The 21,805-nt window shown below is 37.9% G+C and overlaps 1 protein-coding gene across 1 annotated transcript in view; it reads right to left on the bottom strand.

Moving 5' to 3' along the window:
• Window positions 1-1,970: 1,970 nt before the first annotated feature.
• LOC148976895 (uncharacterized) overlaps window positions 1,971-21,805 on the bottom strand; it is a 21,381-nt gene continuing 1,546 nt past the window's right edge. Inside the window, exons 2-7 of the mRNA XM_089119017.1 lie at window positions 20,751-20,897; window positions 13,667-14,021; window positions 12,622-12,677; window positions 12,306-12,527; window positions 10,312-12,243; window positions 1,971-10,210 (exon numbers count right to left, since the gene is read on the bottom strand). Coding sequence (XP_088975143.1) covers window positions 12,221-12,243; window positions 12,306-12,527; window positions 12,622-12,677; window positions 13,667-13,749 — 384 coding nt within the window. The 5' untranslated portion in view covers window positions 13,750-14,021; window positions 20,751-20,897 and the 3' untranslated portion in view covers window positions 1,971-10,210; window positions 10,312-12,220. The remainder of the gene's footprint in view (window positions 10,211-10,311; window positions 12,244-12,305; window positions 12,528-12,621; window positions 12,678-13,666; window positions 14,022-20,750; window positions 20,898-21,805) is intronic.

Here is a 21,805-nt window from a genome sequence, read left to right as displayed (position 1 = left end):
ATGCCCATTCCCATTTTTCTAAAAGCATTCTATGTCCCTGTCCCATTGACTAAGACAAGGAGCATTAATAAAAGATGATTGACATTAAATCATAAACAAAAAAAATAGGCTTAGGAAAAGAAGGAAAAGACAATAAAAAGGAATGAAATTAATACAAAAGATGGGAAAAATGCACAAATACAAAAAGGGCCATTGTGACAATAAAAAAAATCTTAAATACATGAGGTGAAGGTATAAATACAACAGCAGCAGTTTCAGGACTATGTTGTTTTATTATTTATACTTGTACAAAGCAAATTACTTGTACAGCTTTATAAAAGGCATTAATATAGTGATGATTTGCATCGACTGTACGTACAAGAATGCCATGTTCCTTCTCAGTAAGCACACACAGTCTCTCTCTGAACAGTAACATTTAAGAAGTTGGAGATATTTCATTTCAGACCATAAAAATGCAACACCTAAAAATACAATGCATTAAAATGACATTACAGTTAATACATATCTTTTTTGTTTGTTTGTTTCAAACATTTATGTATAGAATAAAATGATTGACAAATGTAAGGGAATACAACAGGCAATGTAATACATTCAATCAACAGCATAAATACAAAACATTAACATTTCTACAAAAGGGAAAAAGGAGCATGAAGCAAGGGGCAAAAAATAGGGACTTTTTAACATTTTTTATTTTTACACTTTTGTAAAGATAATATAAAAAACACATAAGAAATAATGAACAAAGGCCATCATTTGACAATCAAACTTAAATGAGGGATTCGAACAGGATACTAGGACAAATCAATATAAATGATGAAATAATGAACAAAGGCCATCATTTGACAATCAAACTTAAATGAGGGATTCGAACAGGATACTAGGACAAATCAATATAAATGATGAAAAGGAACACAAAGGCTAAAATTAAGTGGCATAAAGACACTTTTAAACTATTTTGAGAAGCACTATACAACTAAAATAAATAGGACAAGGGCATATTTACAAGTAGTTTAAAGGGAAAGGTAACAGAGGTATGTAAGTATTAAAAGATTATATAAATGCAAAGAATAGCAAACAAGCACAATATCATCAGTGCAAATAGACCAGACAAAAAAATGGTCACAACACAAAATGAGTATTAAGAAGGGGAAAAGGGGCATAAAATGGTACAAGTGGCCAAGCCATAAATTCAAAAGCAAATGTTGTCCAATCAATTTCATGACATTAATAAATTTTCTATTTATTAAAAAGTGCTCCTGTGTTAAAGTAACTTTTCAAAAAGTAACTTTTCAAAAAGTAACTTTTCAAAAAGTAACTTTTCAAAAAGTAACTTTTCAAAAAGTAACTTTTCAAAAAGTAACTTTTCAAAAAGTAACTTTTCAAAAAGTAACTTTTCAAAAAGTAACTTTTCAAAAAGTAACTTTTCAAAAAGTAACTTTTCAAAAAGTAACTTTTCAAAAAGTAACTTTTCAAAAAGTAACTTTTCAAAAAGTAACTTCAAAAAGTAACTTTTCAAAAAGTAACTTTTCAAAAAGTAACTTTTCAAAAAGTAACTTTTCAAAAAGTAACTTTTCAAAAAGTAACTTTTCAAAAAGTAACTTTTCAAAAAGTAACTTTTCAAAAAGTAACTTTTCAAAAAGTAACTTTTCAAAAAGTAACTTTTCAAAAAGTAACTTTTCAAAAAGTAACTTTTCAAAAAGTAACTTTTCAAAAAGTAACTTTCCAAAAAGTAACTTTCCAAAAAGTAACTTTCCAAAAAGTAACTTTCCAAAAAGTAACTTTCCAAAAAGTAACTTTCCAAAAAGTAACTTTCCAAAAAGTAACTTTCCAAAAAGTAACTTTCCAAAAAGTAACTTTCCAAAAAGTAACTTTCCAAAAAGTAACTTTCCAAAAAGTAACTTTCCAAAAAGTAACTTTCCAAAAAGTAACTTTCCAAAAAGTAACTTTCCAAAAAGTAACTTTCCAACCAAAATAAAAAATAAAATAAAACACATTAAGTCAATCAACAGCATAAAAATAAAAAAGGAGCATTTAGTTACAACTAAACTTACAAAGGAAATAGAAATATACAACAGTACTAGAAGAAATCAAAAGAAATTGAAACAGTATTAAATAAGAGACAGAGGATGATTGACATTTTGATATGGAGCTTGAGAGAGCTGTGACCAAGGGAGGTGCTGACAGAGGGAACCACCACAGAGGAGATAATGGAGGGAATAGGGAGGCAGAACATGGCAGGAAGCCCCAACAAGGTCACCAGGACGTAGGGCCGTAGCACAGTCAATAAAAGGATAGGTGGACCTTTGGTAAATGGACCAAGCAAAACCCAGGGGACAACAAAATGAGATGGAGCCATTAGAGATGAGGATTTAGGCAGAGCTGAAGACCCAAGACAAACCACTGCACTGCAGGGCAGAGGCAGAACCACAGAGGTTGAAGGAATAAGGCAAGACCCCCGATACAGCTTGAGGGATAACTGCCCATGGTGGAACGGGTAGGTCGACAGAGTGAAAGTTAAGTCTGGGGCTTGGCACAAAGACAGAGGATCAACACATAGGCAGAGCTGGTAATCTGGAATACAAAGGTTGACCCAAGGTGCAATGAAGGATGAGGCAAAAGGCTGCAAGAAGCCAGCGGACACAGGCCCCATTAAATAGATGACATGGGTAGAGGAGGCAGGAGGAGCATCAATGAGAGGCTTCATGCTGAGTGAGAAGGACATCAGACTGGACTGTTTAAACAGCTGGAGGGACCGGCCAACACAGGATAATGGGTTATAAAAAAAAGATTATAACCCGACAAGTACTTTACAGTCATTTTGAAAATGTTTAAAAACTAAAATGAAAAACAAAACAAAGTGTAACAAAATACAAGACAAGTTTACAACTTTCATACAAAGCTTTACAATATAAGAAGGGGCAAACAATGGCATAAAAGGTAACAGATAATGTAAGAAACAAGTTAAAAGGTATTTATTAACAATAAAAACAATGCTTTAAAATAAAGATCTAAATATAAAATAAATGCAAAGACAGACAAAAGGGTCATAAAATAGAACTTCAAATGGAACAAGAGGAGAAACCATAGTTTGTCTGTCCCTTTTTTAATTAAGATAAATACAAGATTAGTACAATGTAACTAAAACACTTAAGAAAAAAAAGTGTCTGCACGGGAGGCATCCCTATATATTGTAGCTTAAGTGACTTTGATTTGCACCTGCAGTTGATAGACTCATGAGGTGCAGGGCGAAAAAAAAAAAAATCAACCTTGGACAAGACCCACCCACTGAAGTACAACACAAGTCCCACCCACCCAAGTCCAGCAGCTGAACACTTGAAAAGAAAGATCTCCAGTTTTCCAGAAGTTCATGAAAATGAATCAAGTACCCAGAAAACTCAACCATCCCATCAGGGAGAACAAAATTCAAACAGGCTGAATGAAATAGCAGCATCAGCCACAAATAAAAATCAGCACAAGAACATAGAGATGAATCAAAGCAGAAAAATGGTGTAGTAAGACAGCCACTAATGCTAACATACAGAAGGCAGTCAGAATATAAAACAGGCACATGCATTTACAAAACACACAAACAGTAAAGGCAAACTTTTTATAAAGTACATTTAAATACAAAATACAACTGTTCCAGAAAAATAGGAATGGGCATAAAAATGGTCAATGGGACTGGGCCATGAAACAGCACAATGGCTTACAAGGCAAGGAGCATAAATTAAAGATATATGGAAAACATTCAATCATAAAAAGCCAATAAAACTAAAGGCTTAGGGAAAATGCAAAGACAAGAGCAGTTATGGTTCAAATGCAAAGGCAAGAGATCAAAATACAAAAGATGGGAAAAATGCACAAATACAAAAAGTGCCATTGAGACCATGATAAGGAGATAAGTGCAGAGACAAAATTTAAGGTGCATTAAGACATAAAGGGTATTACAAATTTAATCAAACGCCACAAGGAACAAATATGTAAAATATCATCACTACAACAGCGCACAAAAAAGGGACTTAACTGGCAGAGGCATAAAAGGCAAACAGCAGAAATACAAACACTAAAGGGCAATAGGAAGAATAATCTGAGACATGCAGCTTTTATGCTTGACAACTTTATTTTGTTCTGTCTTAGAATAGGTTAGACAAGACCATAAAGGGCACAGAACAAAAAGTTTAAATAGGAGTTAGTAAATAAAAAAACTGTACAAAAGGGGGGGGGAAAGACAGACTAATTGAAATATAGAGGGCATACAAAATCCTACAATAAAAAATCTAAAATGTGCTGAAATACAAGGTTAAACAATACAAAGTAGCAAAAATAAGTCAAGTGGACAAAGCTGCTTTAGGATGGGATGTAGAGCCGAAACACAGTCAATAAAAGGATAGGGGGACCTTTGGTGAATGTGCCAGTTACAACTCAGTGGACAACCAACTCAGATGGAGCCACTAGAGATGGGGACCTGGGCAGAGACAAGACCACTGCACTGCAGGCCAATAACTGCCCATGGAGGACCTGATAGGTCGACAGAGTGAAAGTTAGGTTGATGCTCTGTCTTTGGCCTCAGATTACCAGCTCCGCCATAAGTCTGGGGCTTGGCACAAAGGTGGACTCAAGGTGTAAAGGGTAAAATGAAGGATGAACCAAAGGGCTGAAAGTAGCCAACAAACACAGGCCACATTAACTAGATGACACGCGTAAAGGAGGGGGGGAGGAGCAGCATCAATGAGAGGCTGAATGTGAAGGACATCAGACTGGATTGTCTATCCTGTGTTGGCCGGTCCCTCCAGCTGTTTTATGGGAACACAAAATAAACCAAAACAGATTATAAACCTCACAAAAACTTAAAGTAATTTTAAAAATGCAAAAAAAGGTTAGGATTCACAAATGGGGTGTTTCAAATTACACAATATGGGCACAAGTAAAGTCATAAGAGTAGAAACACGGGTTATGGTCCATATTTGTTTCCATGTTCTGTTTAAAGCCTTTTGTTAACCTAAGTAAAAAAAAAATTAAAATGAAACAAACAAAGTCAAGTGCAACAAAATACAAAAAAGTAAGTTTACAACTTCAATACAAAGCTTTACAATATAAGAAAGGCAAACAATAGCATAAAAAGCAGACAGAAAATGTTAGAAACCAGTGAAAGATATATAATTAAAAAAATGCATTTATGGTATATTTAGGTTTTTATTTTTATTGTTTTTTTTTTAATATTTAAGACAAAGACAGACAGAAGGGTCATAAAATAGAAAGGGATAATAAAAGGACAAAATTGATATTAAATGGAACAAGAGGCGAAATCATAAATACAAAAATTACATTTAGTACAATATAAATAAAAAAACTGAAAAAATAAATTGTCTTTGTGAGTGGGATACACCCCTATATATTGTAGCTCAAGTAACTTTGATTTGCACCTGCAGTTGATTGATGAGGTGAAGGGTTGACATCAACCCTGGACAAGTAAGTCTAACACAAGTCAAGATCCACAAGTCCTTTGACGAGTCCCTTGTCTTTACAAACCCCACCCACCCAATTCCAACGGTTGAAAAATTCATTTTCATTAACTTCTGTTAATGTGGAGAACCAAGTACCCCATGAACCTGATAGCCATACCATCAGGGGAAGAACAAAATTCAAACAGGCTGAATGAAATCGCAGCATAAAATACAAGTGACCACAACAACAGAGATGAACCAAAGCAGAAAATTGGCATGATAAGACAGCCAATAATGCGAACATACAAAAGACAGTAAGAGAATAAAAACAAGTGCATAATTATGCAAAAAGTACAGACAAACCATTTGACGCAGTTCCTTTCAATACAAAATGGAACAGGGTAAAGCCTTTTTATGCCCATTCCCATTTTTCTAAAAGCATTCAATGTCCCTGTCCCATTGACTAACACAAGGAGCATTAATAAAAGATGGAAGACATTAAATCAAACAAAAAAATAGGCTTAGGAAAAAAGGGACAGACAAGAAAAAGGAATGAAATTAATATAAAAGCTCAAATGCACAAATACAAAAAGTGCCATTGTGACAATAAAAAAAACTTAAATACATGAGGTGAAGGCATAAATACAACAGCAGCAGTTTCAGGCATATGTTGTTGTACAAAGCAAATTACTTGTACAGCTTTATAAAAGTATAAATAATAAAAGGCATTAATGTAGTGAAGATTTGCAGTGACTGTACATACAAGAATGCCATGTTCCTTCGCAGTAAGCACACGTCTCTCTCTGAACAGTAACATTTAAGAAGTTGGAGATATTTAACTTCAGACCATAAAAATGCAACACCTAAAAATACAATGCATTAAAATGACAGTACAGTTAATGCATATCTTTTTTTGTTGTTTCAAACATTTATGTATAGAATAAAATGATTGCCTGTTGTATTCCCTTACATTTGTCAATGTCATACATTCAATCAACAGCATAAATACAAAACATTAACATTTCTACAAAAGGGAAAAAGGAGCATGAAGCAAGGGGCAAAAAATAGGGACTTTTTAAAATTTTGTATTTTTACACTTTTGTAAAGACAATATCAAAAAACACATAAGAAATAATGAACAAAGGCCATCATTTGACAATCAAACTTAAATGAGGGATTCGAAGAGGATACTAGGACAAATCAATATAAATGATGAAAAGGAACACAAAGGCTAAAATTAAGTGGCATAAAGACACTTTTTAAACTATTTTGAGAAGCACTATACAACTAAAATTGACTAAAACAAATAGGACAAAGGCATATTTACAAGTAGTTTAAAGGGAAAGGTAACAGAGGTATGGAAGTATTAAAAGATTAAATAAATGCAAAGAATAGCAAACCAAAAGCACAATATCATCAGTGCAAATAGACCAGACAAAAAATGGTCATAACACAAAATGAGTATTAAGAAGGGGGAAAGGGGCTTAAAAATGGTACAAGTGTCCAAGCCATAAATACAAAAGCAAATGTCAAATCAATTTCATGACATTAATAAATTCTCTTTTTTTTTTTAAAATGCTCCTGTGCTACAGAGACAATAGAAGGCATTATCCACAAAAGTCAAGACCCACACAAGTGAAACACAAGTCAAGACCCACACAACTCAAGATCAACACAAGTCAAACACAAGTCAGGATCCACACAAGTCAAACACAAGTCAGGATCCACACAAGTCAAACAAAAGTCAAGACCCACACAAGTGAAACACAAGTCAAGACCCACACAACTCAAGATCAACACAAGTCAAACACAAGTCAGGATCCACACAAGTCAAACACAAGTCAAGACCCACACAAGTCAAGACCCACACAAGTCAAACAAGTCAAGATCCACACAAGTCAAACACAAGTCAAGATCCACACAAGTCAACACAAGTGAAGATCCACTCAAGTCAAACACAACTCAAGACCCACACAAGTCAAACACAAGTCAAGACAAACACAAGTCAGGATCCACACAAGTCAAACACAAGTCAGGATCCACACAAGTCAAACACAAGTCAAGACCCACACAAGTCAAGACCCACACAAGTCAAGACCCACACAAGTCAAACAAGTCAAGATCCACACAAGTCAAACACAAGTCAAGATCCACACAAGTCAACACAAGTGAAGATCCACTCAAGTCAAACACAAGTCAAGACCCACACAAGACAAACACAAGTCAAGACCCACACAAGACAAACACAAGTCAGGATCCACACAAGTCAAACACAAGTCAGGATCCACACAAGTCAAACACAAGTCAGGATCCACACAAGTCAAACACACACAAGTCAAGATCCACACAAGTCAACATCAACATAAGTCAAACACAAGTCAAGACCCACACAACTCAAGATCAACACAAGTCAAACACAAGTCAGGATCCACACAAGTCAAACACAAGTCAAGACCCACACAACTCAAGATCAACACAAGTCAAACACAAGTCAGGATCCACACAAGTCAAACACAAGTCAAACACACACAAGTCAAGACCCACACAAGTCAACACAAGTCAGGATCCACACAAGTCAAGATCCACACAAGTCAAGACCCACACAAGTCAAACAAGTCAGGATCCACACAAGTCAAACACAAGTCAAGACCCACACAAGTCAAACACAAGTCAAGGCCCACAAGTCAAGACCCACACAAGGCAAACACACGTCAAGATCCACACAAGTCAAACACAAGTCAAGGCCCACACAAGTCAAGATCCACACAAGTCAAACACAAGTCAAAGCCCACACAAGTCAAACACAAGTCAAGACCCACAAGTCAAGATCTACACAAGTCAAACACACACAAGTCAAGACCCACAAGTCAGGATCCACACAAGTCAAACACACACAAGTCAAGACCCACAAGTCAAGATCCACAAGTCAACATCAACACAAGTCAAACACAAGTCAAGACCCACACAAGTCAAACACAAGTCAAGGCCCACACAAGTCAAGACTCACAAGTCAAGATCCACAAGTCAAGATCCACAAGTCAAGATCCACAAGTCAAGATCCACACAAGTCAAACAAGTCAAGACCCACAAGTCAGGATCTACACAAGTCAAACACACACAAGTCAAGGCCCACACAAGTCAAGACTCACAAGTCAAGATCCACACAAGTCAGGATCCACACAAGTCAAACAAGTCAAGACCCACAAGTCAGGATCTACACAAGTCAAACACACACAAGTCAAGACCCACAAGTCAGGATCCACACAAGTCAAACACACACAAGTCAAGACCCACAAGTCAAGATCCACAAGTCAACATCAACACAAGTCAAACACAAGTCAAGACCCACACAAGTCAAACACAAGTCAAGGCCCACACAAGTCAAACACAAGTCAGGATCCACACAAGTCAAACACAAGTAAAGATCAACACAAGTCAAACAAGTCAGGATCCACACAAGTCAAACACAAGTCAAGACACACACAAGTCAAGACCCACAAGTCAAGATCCACACAAGTCAACACAAGTCAGGATCCACACAAGTCAAGACCCACAAGTCAAACACAAGTAAAGATCAACACAAGTCAAGATCCACACAAGTCAAGGCCCACACAAGTCAAACACAAGTCAAGGCCCACACAAGTCAAACACAAGTCAAGACCTACACAAGTCAAACACAAGTCAGGATCCACACAAGTCAAACACAAGTCAAGGCCCACACAAGTCAAAACCCACACAAGTCAAACACAAGTCAAGATCCACACAAGTCAAACACAAGTCAAGACCCACAAGTCAAGATCCACTCAAGTCAAACTCCACTCAAGTCAAACAAGTCAAGATCCACTCAAGTCAAACCCCATCAGCATAAAATAGTCAATTGGACAGGAACATAGAACAGCATAATTACTAACAATTAAAATATCATAAATGAAAGATGGATGGAAGACATTAAATCAAACAAAACAACGGGCTTAGAAAAACAATTGGCTTAGAAAAAAATGCAAAGACAAGAGAAAGAAATAAAATAAATGCAAACGATAGGAAAATGCACAAATATAAAATTATAAATTTTGAAAAAGTACATGTCACAGGGTGACAAAATCCAACTTTGCCCCTAACAAAGCGGAATTAATGTTCGCCGTGATTGCCTCCCGCCGGACCCAAAAAAAGGAACACCGGGCTAGTTCCAGGTTAGCGCAAAAAATACCCGAAAATGGGGTGATCAGCCAAACGTCGCTGGCAGCTGTGCATGGGGAGTAAAGCTTCGCGATTGGGACACGTTGCAATTAGAGGAGTATAAAAGGAGGAAGTAGAACAAACGGGGCATTGTTTTGGGAGCGGTGCTCTCAGAGAAAGTGTGAGCCGTGGTGAAGAGGAAGTGGGGCCGGCGAACGGGCACAGTGCTGTGAGTTGGGAGAAAGAGCAGGCTGATTCAATGAGAAGGAGGTAACCATGGGGCAGAAGATCATTTGTGAGAGATCATGAGTAGTGCAAATCAATTTCCATCCTCCTCTCGTGTCTGTGGGACCTCTTGATGTGAATGCCAGTTCAGAAGAAGGGCGACGGCCATATATACGAGTATTTCCCACTGAGTGCTGAATTGTTGAGATGAAGAGATGTGATGCACTGTTTGCTGTGTTAAGTGTAAACCTAAACCCCTGGATGTCCACTTCTTACCGGAGTTTTCCATCACATTCTGACTGCATAAGAAGAGGCTAACATTGTTGTACTTCACAGACCATTGAGTGTATTTATCTGGCAGCCCACTGTGAAGAGAGACACATGGTGAATGCTTAACCGACTGCTTTGCAGTGAAACCTCCAGCCGTAAGTTCTCTGTCTGTCACTTAAAGAAGAGGATTACGTACCTGTCTGCTTTGCAGTGAAGCTCCCCCGCTGTAAGCTCGGTGTCTGTTGGCCCTGCAAGTGAATTCAAGTTTGTTTGTATAGTCCTTTCACAATACTGGTTTCAAAGCAGCTTTACAGAAAGTGCATTACAGAAAAGTACATTTAGTTAATCATGTAATATTAAGGGCATAACATATCGCCAGCATTGAGTCGTCTCTCCACAGGCATCGAGTCATCTTTCACAGGTGTTGAGTCGTCTCTTCACAGGCATTTAGTCTTCTCATTGCAGGTGTTGGGGCATCTGAAGTCTCCATGAGAGGCTGGATACAAACTGGAGCTGACGAACACCATTTTTCTCGGGACAAGCATCCCGAGATAACAGCAGAAAACAGATGGGAAATTATTAGCATAGCTGATGTTCATAATGATTTCCATTACACAGGAGTAGATGTTAAAAAAAAACACACTCACAAACTCTCCACAACCCAACCATACGCGCCAACCCGTTTGACTAAGGCTGTCGAGCCCCACTGTCGCGGTAATGTGTTTCATTGGCAACGGTTCCGTATGGCATACCACCTACAGCAATAACACAATATCTGCCCAACCACCCATCATTCACGCAATACACACAGGAAAGTAATGACTGTAAATACTACGCAACCTATGCAAGTAACCTACAGACTCTTCAAGTTTTAAAGTATTAAAAGCATTCGATCTGATTCAATAGAGGAATAAAAGGTAAGCAGTATGTGAATGCTTGGCTAAAGAGATGCGTCTTTAGTCTAGTTTTAAACTTTGACAGCGAGTCAGAGCATCAAACCATATCGGGAAGGATATTCCAGAGTTTGAGCGTAAAGAATTTAAGTTTGAGCCTAACTTTTATTTCTGGAATATTTACATTAATAAATAACTAATGTTAATTATAAGTAATCGTCTAGCAGTGTCGTTAATAATCCTTAAGCAAGAACTGACCACAGAGAAGTCATCTGAACAAATTGTAAGTACCATTCGAATGCTTATGATTTAGGGCAGATTTGACTTACTCGACCTAACCTGAGGATAAAAAATAATAATGTTAAAGGTGTTAAAATTAAAGCACACACACACACCGTAAAACATGGCGCCCAACGTGGGGCTTTAACTGTTCAATTCTGGCCAGTAATTGAACAGTTAAGTGCCTTCTAAATAGCATGTGCGTGGATATGCATAAGGATTACAAATTTTTCTTTTTTTGGAAAAAAAAAAAGAAAAAGATACATCACCAAATAGAAGACGACTAGACAAACTTAGTCAAAAAAAAGATACTAATCTAGAAAAGATTATTTAACACCCAAAACGGGTTAGATGTGCACATAAGAAATAAGTTGAAGGGTGATTGAAAGTCTAATAAGTCTATTCCAAAGAGGCTAAGCTATGGCAGCAAAAGCCCAGGAAAAATCCAGCATGACTTTTATACAACCATATACATGGGGTGATTCTTATATATTAGGATGGCAAAAGATAGCCTTACAAGCAGAGACATCAGTCCAAGAGATGGAACCAGGAGAAACATTCCTTTCAAAGTAGTGACTTCAACTTACTAGTCATTAGGTGTGTAACGTCTTGGAGATGTTGTCCGACAGAAAAGACGCTCCGATTGTGCTGAGGTGAAGCATAATAGAGCCTAGGTCTCTACCAGAACAGATTCCAACTATTTACAAAGAGCAGTTTCTGTTCATTACACAATGACATTAATAATTCAATTAGTGCAAATAATCTACTGAACCTTTCCTGTCCTTGTCTGTAGGAGGGAAGCGGTTCAGACACGATGATCGTTGCGTCAGGCGATGTGTTGAGTTCCATCTCGATCAGGCTCCTGTAGTCCTTCAGAACCTCAGCCTGATGTCGTTCGCTCCCACGTTCAGCACAACAGCTCTGACGTGCTCATCACCGTTCAGGATCTCGGGAACCTGTGCAGCAACATCAAGAACATTAGCACCAGGAAAGCAATGAATGTGCACCTTATCCTTACCTGAGGTAGCACAGACAAGACGGATCATGGATGTGCTGAGGATCACGGCGTCGTCGCGTTCCGACTCGCGAAGAGGGGAGAAGCGGTTCCGGGTCGAGATCTCAAAGACCGGGAGGGGCGGCGGAGAGGTTCTAGCTCTGGTCTTGGCTCGTGTCTTCCGCTGTGTGATCCATGGTGTTGTGTCGTGCCAGAGTGAATGAAGCCAGAGATGATCACGTCCTCCTGGGCAGAGAAACACATGGAGTAGACGAAGTCAGAGTCAGAGTAACTAACCACTGACTTGTGAGCATCGGCGTGTGATATTTCAAGCGCTGACCACCGATCCAGCAGCTCACAGCCCACAGGCGTCGAGTCGTCTCTCCACAGGCGTCACTAAACGAGGAACAGACACAGTTTCATTATAATGTCCCACACTAAGCAAATCAATTAAGTTTGGACAATAAAAACAGATTTGGACTTTGACTTACTAGTCATGTCTGTAAGTGGGAAGCGGTCCAGACACGATCGTAGCTTCAGGCAATGTGTAGCGTACCATCTCAATCAGGCTCCTGTAGTCCTTCAGAACCTTAGCCTGATGTCGTTCGCTCCCACGTTCAGCACAACAGCTCTGACACGCTCATCACCGTTCAGGATCTCAGGAACCTGTGCAGCAACATCAAGAACATGAGCACCAGGAAAGCAGTGAGTGCGCACCTTATCCTTACCTGAGGTAGCACAGACATGACGGACCATGGACGTGCCCATGATCATGGTGGCGTCACGTTCCGACTCGCGAAGAGAGGAGAAGCAGTTCCGGGCGGGGGAGAGGTTCTAGCTCTGGTCCTGGCTCGCGTCTTCCGCTGTGTGATCCAGGGTGTTGTGTCGGTGCCGGACTGAATGAAGCCAGAGATGATCGCGTCCTCCTGGGCAAAGAAACACATGGAGTAGACGAAGTCAGAGTCAAAGAGTAACTAACCACTGACTTGTGAACATCGGTGTGTGATGTTTCAAGTGCTGACCGCCGATCCAGCAGCTCACAGGCAGAGTCGTCTCTCCACAGGCGTCGAGTTGTCTCTCGGCTGGCGTCACTAAATGAGGAATAGATAAAGTTTCAATACAATGTTCCACACCAAGCAGATCAATTAATTTGACAACAAAAACTGTGATTTTGGACTTCGATTTACTAGTCTCTAGGTGTGTAACGTCTTGGAGGCACGTGATGTTTCAAGCTCTGACCGCCGATGCAGCAGCCCACATGCATCGAGTCGTCTCTCCAGAGGCGTCACTAAACGAGGAACAGATACAGTTTCAATATAATTTTCCACACTAAGCATATCAATTAAGTTTGGACAACAAAAACTGTGATTTGGACTTTGACTTACTAGTCATTAGGTGTGTAACATCTTGGAGATGTTGTCCGACAGAACAGCCGCTCCGATTCTGCTGGGGTGAAGGCCATCAGCATGATACAGCCTAGGTCTCTCCCAGAACAGATTCCAAGTATTTACAAAGAGCAGTTTGTCCATTACACAATAATATTAACCATTCATTTAGTGCAGTTGGTCTACTGAACCTTTCCTGTCCTTTTTGGCACGTGGGAAGCGGTCCAGACACGATGATCGTTGCTTCAGGCGATGTGCTGCGTACCGTCTCGATCAGGCTCCTGTAGTCCTTCAAAACCGTCTGCCGCAGCCTGATGTCGTTCGCTCCCGCGTGCAGTACAACAGCTCCGACAAACTGGAGTTGACGAACGCCATTTTTCTCGGGACAAGCGTCCCGAGATAACAGCAGAAAACAGATGGGAAATAATTAGCATAGCTGATGTCCATAATGATTTCCCTTACACAGGAGTAGATTCCAGAGTTTGAGCATAAAGAATTTAAGTTTGAGCCTAACTTTTATTTCTGGAATATTTACATTAACAAATAACTAATGCTAATTACAAGTAATCGTCTAACAGTTTTAATAAACCTTAAGCAAGAACTGACCACAGAGAAGTCATCTGAACAATTGCAAGTACCATTCAAATGCTTATGATTTACGGCAGATTAGACTTACTCGACCTAACCTGAGGATAATAAATAAGGTTAAAAGGTGTTAAGATTAAACACACACCGTAAAACATGGCACCCAACGTGGGGCTTTAACTGTTCAATTCTGGCCAGTAATTGAACAGTTAAGTGCCTGCTAAATAGTGTGTGTATCGATATGCTTAAGGATTAGAATTTATTTATTTTTTAAAAAAGAGAAATCACCAAATAGAAGACGACTAGAGAAACTTAAGTTGAAAAAAATAATAATAAAGAAAAGATTATTTAAAGAAGACCCAGAAAGGGTTAGATGTGCACGCAAGAAATAAGTTAAAGAGTGAAGGAAAGACTAATAAGTCTATACTAAAGAGGCTAAGCTATGGCAGCAAAAGCCCAGGAAAAATCCAGCAAGATTTTTATACAAGCGTATACATGGGGTGATTCTCGTGTATAAGGATGGCAAAAGATAGCCTTACAGGCAGAGACATCAGTCCAAGAGATGGAACCAGGAGAAACTCCTTTTGGCTTCCCTCCAAAGAGGGACTGAAAGCTGGACAGTTTAAAGAGTGAAGTAGGTCTAGCAGTATTGCAATGAATGCAAGAGCTGGGGGAAAAAAAAAAATAAATAAAATAAAAAAAAAAAATAAAAAAAAATCGAAACTGGAATATACAATTACAATTACTATGATGGGCAAACCACTAAGAAGAGAAAAAGGAGAAATACCCGGAAAAAAAAATCAGCTGGGTATTAATGACTTTGAACAAAAGGAAGGAATCCGTTTGACAATACCAGTAAATGAAGAAGAAGATCAGGAAAGTGTTATTACAATTGCCCATGGAAACACACCTACCCCAGCATCATATGATCTAGAAATAGGCAGAATAAGACTGTTTAAAGACAGTTTAACTGAAAGAACAGAGGGGGGTGTCATTATACTAAATGGAAATAAACAAATGATGGCTGGATCTGGAACAGCAGGAGCAATTTTTAGTAGAGAGGTTCCGAGACCCTTTTTCTCTTCCCGATACCTGGGCCCGTATCCCTAAAGATTCTGAGAATCCTCTCAGAGAGCTCCGAACTGAACCTAAAAATGCCTTGCAGTTTTAGCTTAGAAGTGATTTCAGAACATTTTCAATGAACTCTGAGCAAGGAATGGATGGAGAATCCTATCTTAGTGAGGAGGTGTGGTTGACCCCGTTGCTAGGTACAAGTCATCATTTCAAAAGCCGTGATTGGTTGATCCTACAAGTTTGATGAAAATGAACTTTTGGTGATGAGCAAAGGATGTACCCTCAAATCAATAAACATAATTATACAGTCTAATCTTATGCAGACTGTAATTGTAAATAATATCACATTCAAGAAAATATCTGGAAAATGAATAGTAAGCTGTAGGGGTTATAGCCTAACATTAGAATCTAAAATGTGTGAAAACTTAAGCTCATTACACCCTGTTCAAATAATGATTTGTCTTATTGCTCATATTAAGATCCTAGATTGCATATTTTGTACTTTCACTCCCATATGGACCCCATTGAAAACAAGATGGCCTATCTCAAGGGGCTGTCCTTAATGAAATTGCAACGTTACAACTCAGTGTGGTCTTAACGAGGGTAACACGGCTCAGCTTTTATCAATGTCTGTGATTGCTGGCTGGTCTATTTATGAAGGTTTGATAACAAATATCCTACAAACACAGAAATGGAGAATGGCCATTCTGTGCATCTGCTTAGGGGAACTCCTAAGCCACTGAAAGTCCTCTTCCCTGCTCTTAGCAGATCTCGCCTTAGGAGCCCTTTTAAGCGCTAGGAATCTTGAGGAATAGCTTTTATATTAACTGGGATTTTCGTGTCACTTTTAGGGGAAATTCTAAGAAAACGTCATGACCGAGAATTTTCTTAGAATTTGGCCGTTAGGAGCCACTTTTTGCACAAAAATTCTTTAGGGATACGGGCCCTGGACTCAGGGTATCGGCCGATACGGAGTACCGATCCGATACCTGGGTGTGTATAGTATCTATTCAGCTGCAATTCATTATAGCACTGTATGAATTGATAGAATTTTTATCGTGTGCTTCAAACTTATCCCTAAATTAAACATGAACAAATACATAGTGAACTAGAGTATTTTTATTTTATGAATAACATTTCATAACAATATTTATCTTAAGTGAAAAAGAACTTAATGCAGCTACACATCTAATACTGCAAACTAAAAAAGATATTTTAGATTAACAAAATAACTAAAAAAAGTGCAACAAACAAAATCTAGCAATCTAAAAAGATTACAAATAATATAAGAATTTAATCTCTTTATAACTGAAGATCAATAAACCATTTTGTTAAATAAACGACATTTCAGTTGACTGCGGCTGGTCATCCAGAATAATAAACTCAATAACTTTCATGTTGTTGGTTATATTTATTGTTCGTTGGCTGTCTTTTGCAAAACATTTCTCTTCGTTTGAGTTCCTGCTTACACGAGAACGCTCACGGGTGAAAACATAAAAAAATATTTTATCATTTGTGCCTTTTTCGTTTACACGGCGACGGCGTTTTTGGGGCTTAAAAACGCAAAAAAGTGAAACCCCCCTTCAGAGTGGAAATCTTTAAAACGCTCCACCGCCACGTTCCCGTGTAAACGGTAAAAGCGCAAAGGTCTGCTTGACAGTGACTGTTGTACGCTGGTGCACGGACTTGGTGTTGTAGTATGCACTAGCTGCCTAGAGTGCATACTACATTGAATTTCACAGACTTTTGCATCACCATCTGCACGCGGATGTCACACCCAAAACACTCGTCTAAACGCAGAATAAAAAGTGATAACGCAACTTTAGCGTTTTCTCTTCAGAGTCGTTTCCGTGTAAACATAGCCATAATGAAGCCTTCAGAGATTGTTGATTCTGACGTGGCTCAACCTCTGTCTGCCGTCGTGTTCTGCGGGTTGACTGGTCTTCAAATGCTTAAGTTACTCATGTTGAAGGTTGTAATACTTGTTCTACCCGTCGAAATTGCAGTATTGCCTGAGACATGTCGCCGTTGCACTGGCTGGTTGGTCTAGTCTGAAATACACAATACAGCCAAACTGCGGACATTATGCCAGGGCGCACACACACGTTTTCTTCACTGGTCTAAACAGTGGTTGCTTGTGGCAACAGCACGACTTCCTGTGTTTCTACTAGCAACCACTGTTTAGAGCAGCGAAGAAGAGTTTCTCCGTTTTGCAGCGGTTAGCCAAGCTAGCGTGTATAACTAGCTTTAAGTAACTAACTATCGGAACACAGATAGAAGTACTCGCCAATACAGATTCTAGAATTTTTATTGGTATCGGCGGCATTTTCGATACTAGTATCGGAACTCTAATTTTTGGTAAACTAGGTATTCAAGCATTACAGGAGACAGAAAGTATGAGAGCTCAGCTTGGACCCCAAAATAAAACAGTGAGAGAAACCTCTGGGCTCCCTCAGTGGAATTATGTAGCACATACAGTAATGACGGATTGCAGGGAAGAGCTGTGTAGTGCAGAACGCTCCTGCAAGAAGGCCAGGACAATAACAGCAGCAGTAATAAGAGAAACATTATTTGGAAAGGAAAATCAAACACATATGATTTTACTGGAGGTTTAAACTGCCCAGTTCCCATTAAAGTCAGTAATAGAAGGAATAATATTGGGAATTTCAGATATGTCCCAAGAAAGTCAGTTAAATTTATTAATGACTAATTTAAAAATCAAGAAGAATTAGAAATCATTCTTGGAAAAAAAAAAAAAAAAAGGGAAGAGAAAGACCAGCCAGGACCCTCTCAGCAATCTGCTCCGCATTGGGATGTGCCTGCATCGGAAAGAAACGAACAACAGGGTGAGAGAGTCCGAGGCTGAATCTGAGGTGTCAGAGTTTGCATACGACTCAGTCATGTCAGATTCTTCATCATCCTGTACAGAGAGTGGAAGTAGCGAAACGGAAAACAACAAAAGAACTAGACTAAGGAATAAGAGAGGAAGCCGGATTGAATTAAAACGAGTGTCACACCAAATAGAAAATGACTGGCCTGAAATTAATTTAAGAGGGATTAAACACAAATATATATATAAGGAAAAAATAAAAACCTAAATGTACCATAAATGCAAAGACAGACTAAATTTCTATTGGCATACAATAGAAATAGAGAGAGTTAAGAAAAGGACAAAGAATAACTTGATCTTAAATGGAACACGAGGCAAAAGAGGTATACAAAAAAAAAAGTAACATAGTGGTTTAAGAGACTTTGATATGCACTTGAAGTTGATCTAGACTGTTGGGGTGCAAGGTTGAATCAACCCTATCCCACCAAAGATCCACATGTGTCCCACCCAAGTCCCTCCCACCCAAGTCCAACAGTTGAACACTTGAAAAGAAAGATCTCCACATTTCCAGAAGTTCATGAAAATGAACAAAGTACCCAAACCCGACAGCCATCCACTCAGAGGGGAGGGAAAAAAAGTTCCAACAGGTTGAATGAAAATCGCAACATCAGGCACAAATACAAAAGGCCACAAGAGCATAGAGAAGAATCACGAAGCAGAAAAAAAAGCATAGTAAGACGGTCACTAATGCCAACATAAAGAAGACAGTCAGAATAAAAACAAGAACATAAATATACAAGATAAACAAACAATAAAGACAAAACATTTTATGCAGCACATTTCAATACAAAATACAACCATTTTAGAAAAATAAGAACGGACATAAAATGGTCAATGGGACTGAGCCACAAAACAGCATAATTGCTAATAAGGCCAGGAGCATATATGAAAGGTGTGTGGAAGACATTAAATCATAAAAAAAATAAAAATAGGCTTTAAAAAAATGCAAAAGACAACAGCAGTCATAAATACAAATGCAAAGGCAAAAGATGGGAAAATGCAAAAACACAAAAAGACAAAGCACAATAAGTACATGAGTGCCGAGACAAAAATAAAGGAGCATTAAGACATAAAGGGCATTTAAAATTTAAATCAAACACCACAATTAATAAATGTAAACTGTAAAAACCATCACTACAACGGGGCACAAAAAAGGACCTTTACAAAGTGCCCAAATAAAATAAAGAGGTATAAAAAGACCACATCAAAAAACGTTACAGAACAAACAGAAATTAAAATAATAATAACAATAAGGAACATAAAGCCCATAACTTTTGTCATTCATAAACTCAAATGGTGCATTGAAGGACACAAGGACATCAATAAAAATGATGAAAAGAGCACAAAGGCTAAAATAGTGGCATAAAGCCACTTTCAAACCATTTTGAGAAGCACTATACACTACAACTGACTAGAACAGAACAAAGGCATAAATACAAGTAGTTTAAGAGGGAAAGGGAACAGAGGTAGGCCTATGGAAGTATTACAGGATTGAATAAATGCAAAGAATGGAAAACTAAAAAATTACATTCCAAATTCACCTAGCCCCGCCCCTTTTCAGCGCTACGCTCGTTGTCTTTTGACTTCCGGTCTGTAGCCTATTTTCACTGCGATCTTGCATAAGTATGAATGAACTGCTCGTAAAAAAAAAAAAAAAAGAAAAAAAAAAATTCCCGGTCGACATTTGTTAAGACATCTGCTTTACAATGCTTATGATAAACTTTACAATGCTCATGATAACTTTTGTTAAATCTACAATAAGTAAATCCACTTCACCAGCTAATTAGTCCGACAGCGATGCCATAATATACAGAGTAACCGCAAAAACGGAAGTTCAAAGACAATATTCTAAAGATGACGGCACCCACGTTTCTCTGGTGCATAAGGGCTATACCGGCATTAACAAAAACAAACTGATTGTTTTTTTTTATTATTACTAAAAGAGATTGTTAATATAGACATGCAATTAATGCATCAACATAGAACCGGTACCCCTAAAACTTTAACAGCCAAATTGTGAAATACACCTCCGTCAGAATTACCTAATTTCCAGAAACGTTGGGACATTTAGTAACGTCTGTCGCTTAATTGTTCATTCTCTTTAACCTTTTTTACTGGCAAAAAAAAAAAAAAAAATTACAAAGAAAAGGTCACCTTTTTTTTTTTTTCATTGGCCAACATAATTGTAAATGTAAATTAAATAAACAAATTTTTATTTTGATGGCTGAAACACTCCAAAAAAGTTACCAAGGCAAAATAAAATTGAATAGACTCTCAAAACCTGTGTTAACAGCCATCAAAATAAAATAAAGTATATTTTCAAAATAAAATTATGTGTCCGAGAAAACATTGGAAATATTTCTTTGTACTTTTGTCAGTTGCCAAGGACAATTAAAAATTACTAAATCACAGAATCTTGATTTTATTGCATTTTACAAAATATCCCAACAATTATAGAAATGGGGTTGTATAAAAGTATAAATTCAAGAGAATCATTATACAGAAGAGTATTTTCAAAAATAGCAACAAGCATACCTGCTCAAACCCCTCCAAGGTTTGCTGACGTTGGTGGGGTCACTTTGTTGTTTGATCAAATCCAGGTTTCAATTTTATACAATCATCAGACATGGCTCGTCTTGGGATTGACCAAGAAAAGTTTTCGGACTTTGGGATATCAGACAACTGTAAAACAGTGAAGGGTGAGACACAAATACGGGTTAACAAGACATTAAAAGTAGATGAGTGCACAAAAAACCCTCGAGGGCCTGATCTGCATCTCACACACACACACACACACACACACACACACACACACTAGTGATGGGCGGATCGATCCTTAGGTAGCAATACTGACGTGGTATCGAAAAGGATCGATCCTCACATAAAAATATCGATCCAAATGTGCATTTTTTTAACCAGTAATTTTGTATTAATTTAGCATACAATTTAGTGCGAAAAATAAGCTTCTAGTGGAAAAATAAGCGAATGCGAATGTAATTGTAGGATGACAGAGAAACTATCGTGAGTTATTTCGCAATAAACAAACCAAAACTGTACATAACAGTTGAAAATGTTGACGTCAGTAAGATCTTTTTCATGAAATTAATATTTTTATGCATTAAATTGATCAAAAGTGAAAGTCAAGGGTTTTACACTGTTAAAAAAAAATCTACTTCATATAAATGCTTTTCTTTCAACTTTGTTCATCAAATAATTCTGCATAAAATGTATCATGGTTTCCAACAAAATATGAAACTGTTTTCAACATTGATAATAATAAGAAAAGTTTCCCGAGTAGCAAATCAGCATATTAAAAAGAATTATCATCATGACTGGTGTAATTATGCCAAAAGTTCTGCTTTGATCACATGAATAAATTACAGTTTAGTATGGCATAGAAAACAGATAGCCTATGTTAAATTGTTAAATTGTAAAATTACAGTTTTTACTAAGGGAAATAAAAATCTTAAAGACCCCAAACTTTTGAACAAAGTACTAGTACTATAAAATGCAAGTTCAAATGCGCTTTTAAAATGAAAAAGTATCAGTATCTGCGATACTGGCCCTGTATTTACTTGGTATCGGATCGA

Source organism: Pimephales promelas, chromosome 13 (assembly GCF_988280905.1).
Source record: "Pimephales promelas chromosome 13, fPimPro1.hap1.1, whole genome shotgun sequence".
In the NCBI taxonomy this organism is placed as follows: domain Eukaryota; kingdom Metazoa; phylum Chordata; class Actinopteri; order Cypriniformes; family Leuciscidae; genus Pimephales; species Pimephales promelas.
This window is presented reverse-complemented; position numbering and strand designations above follow the sequence as displayed.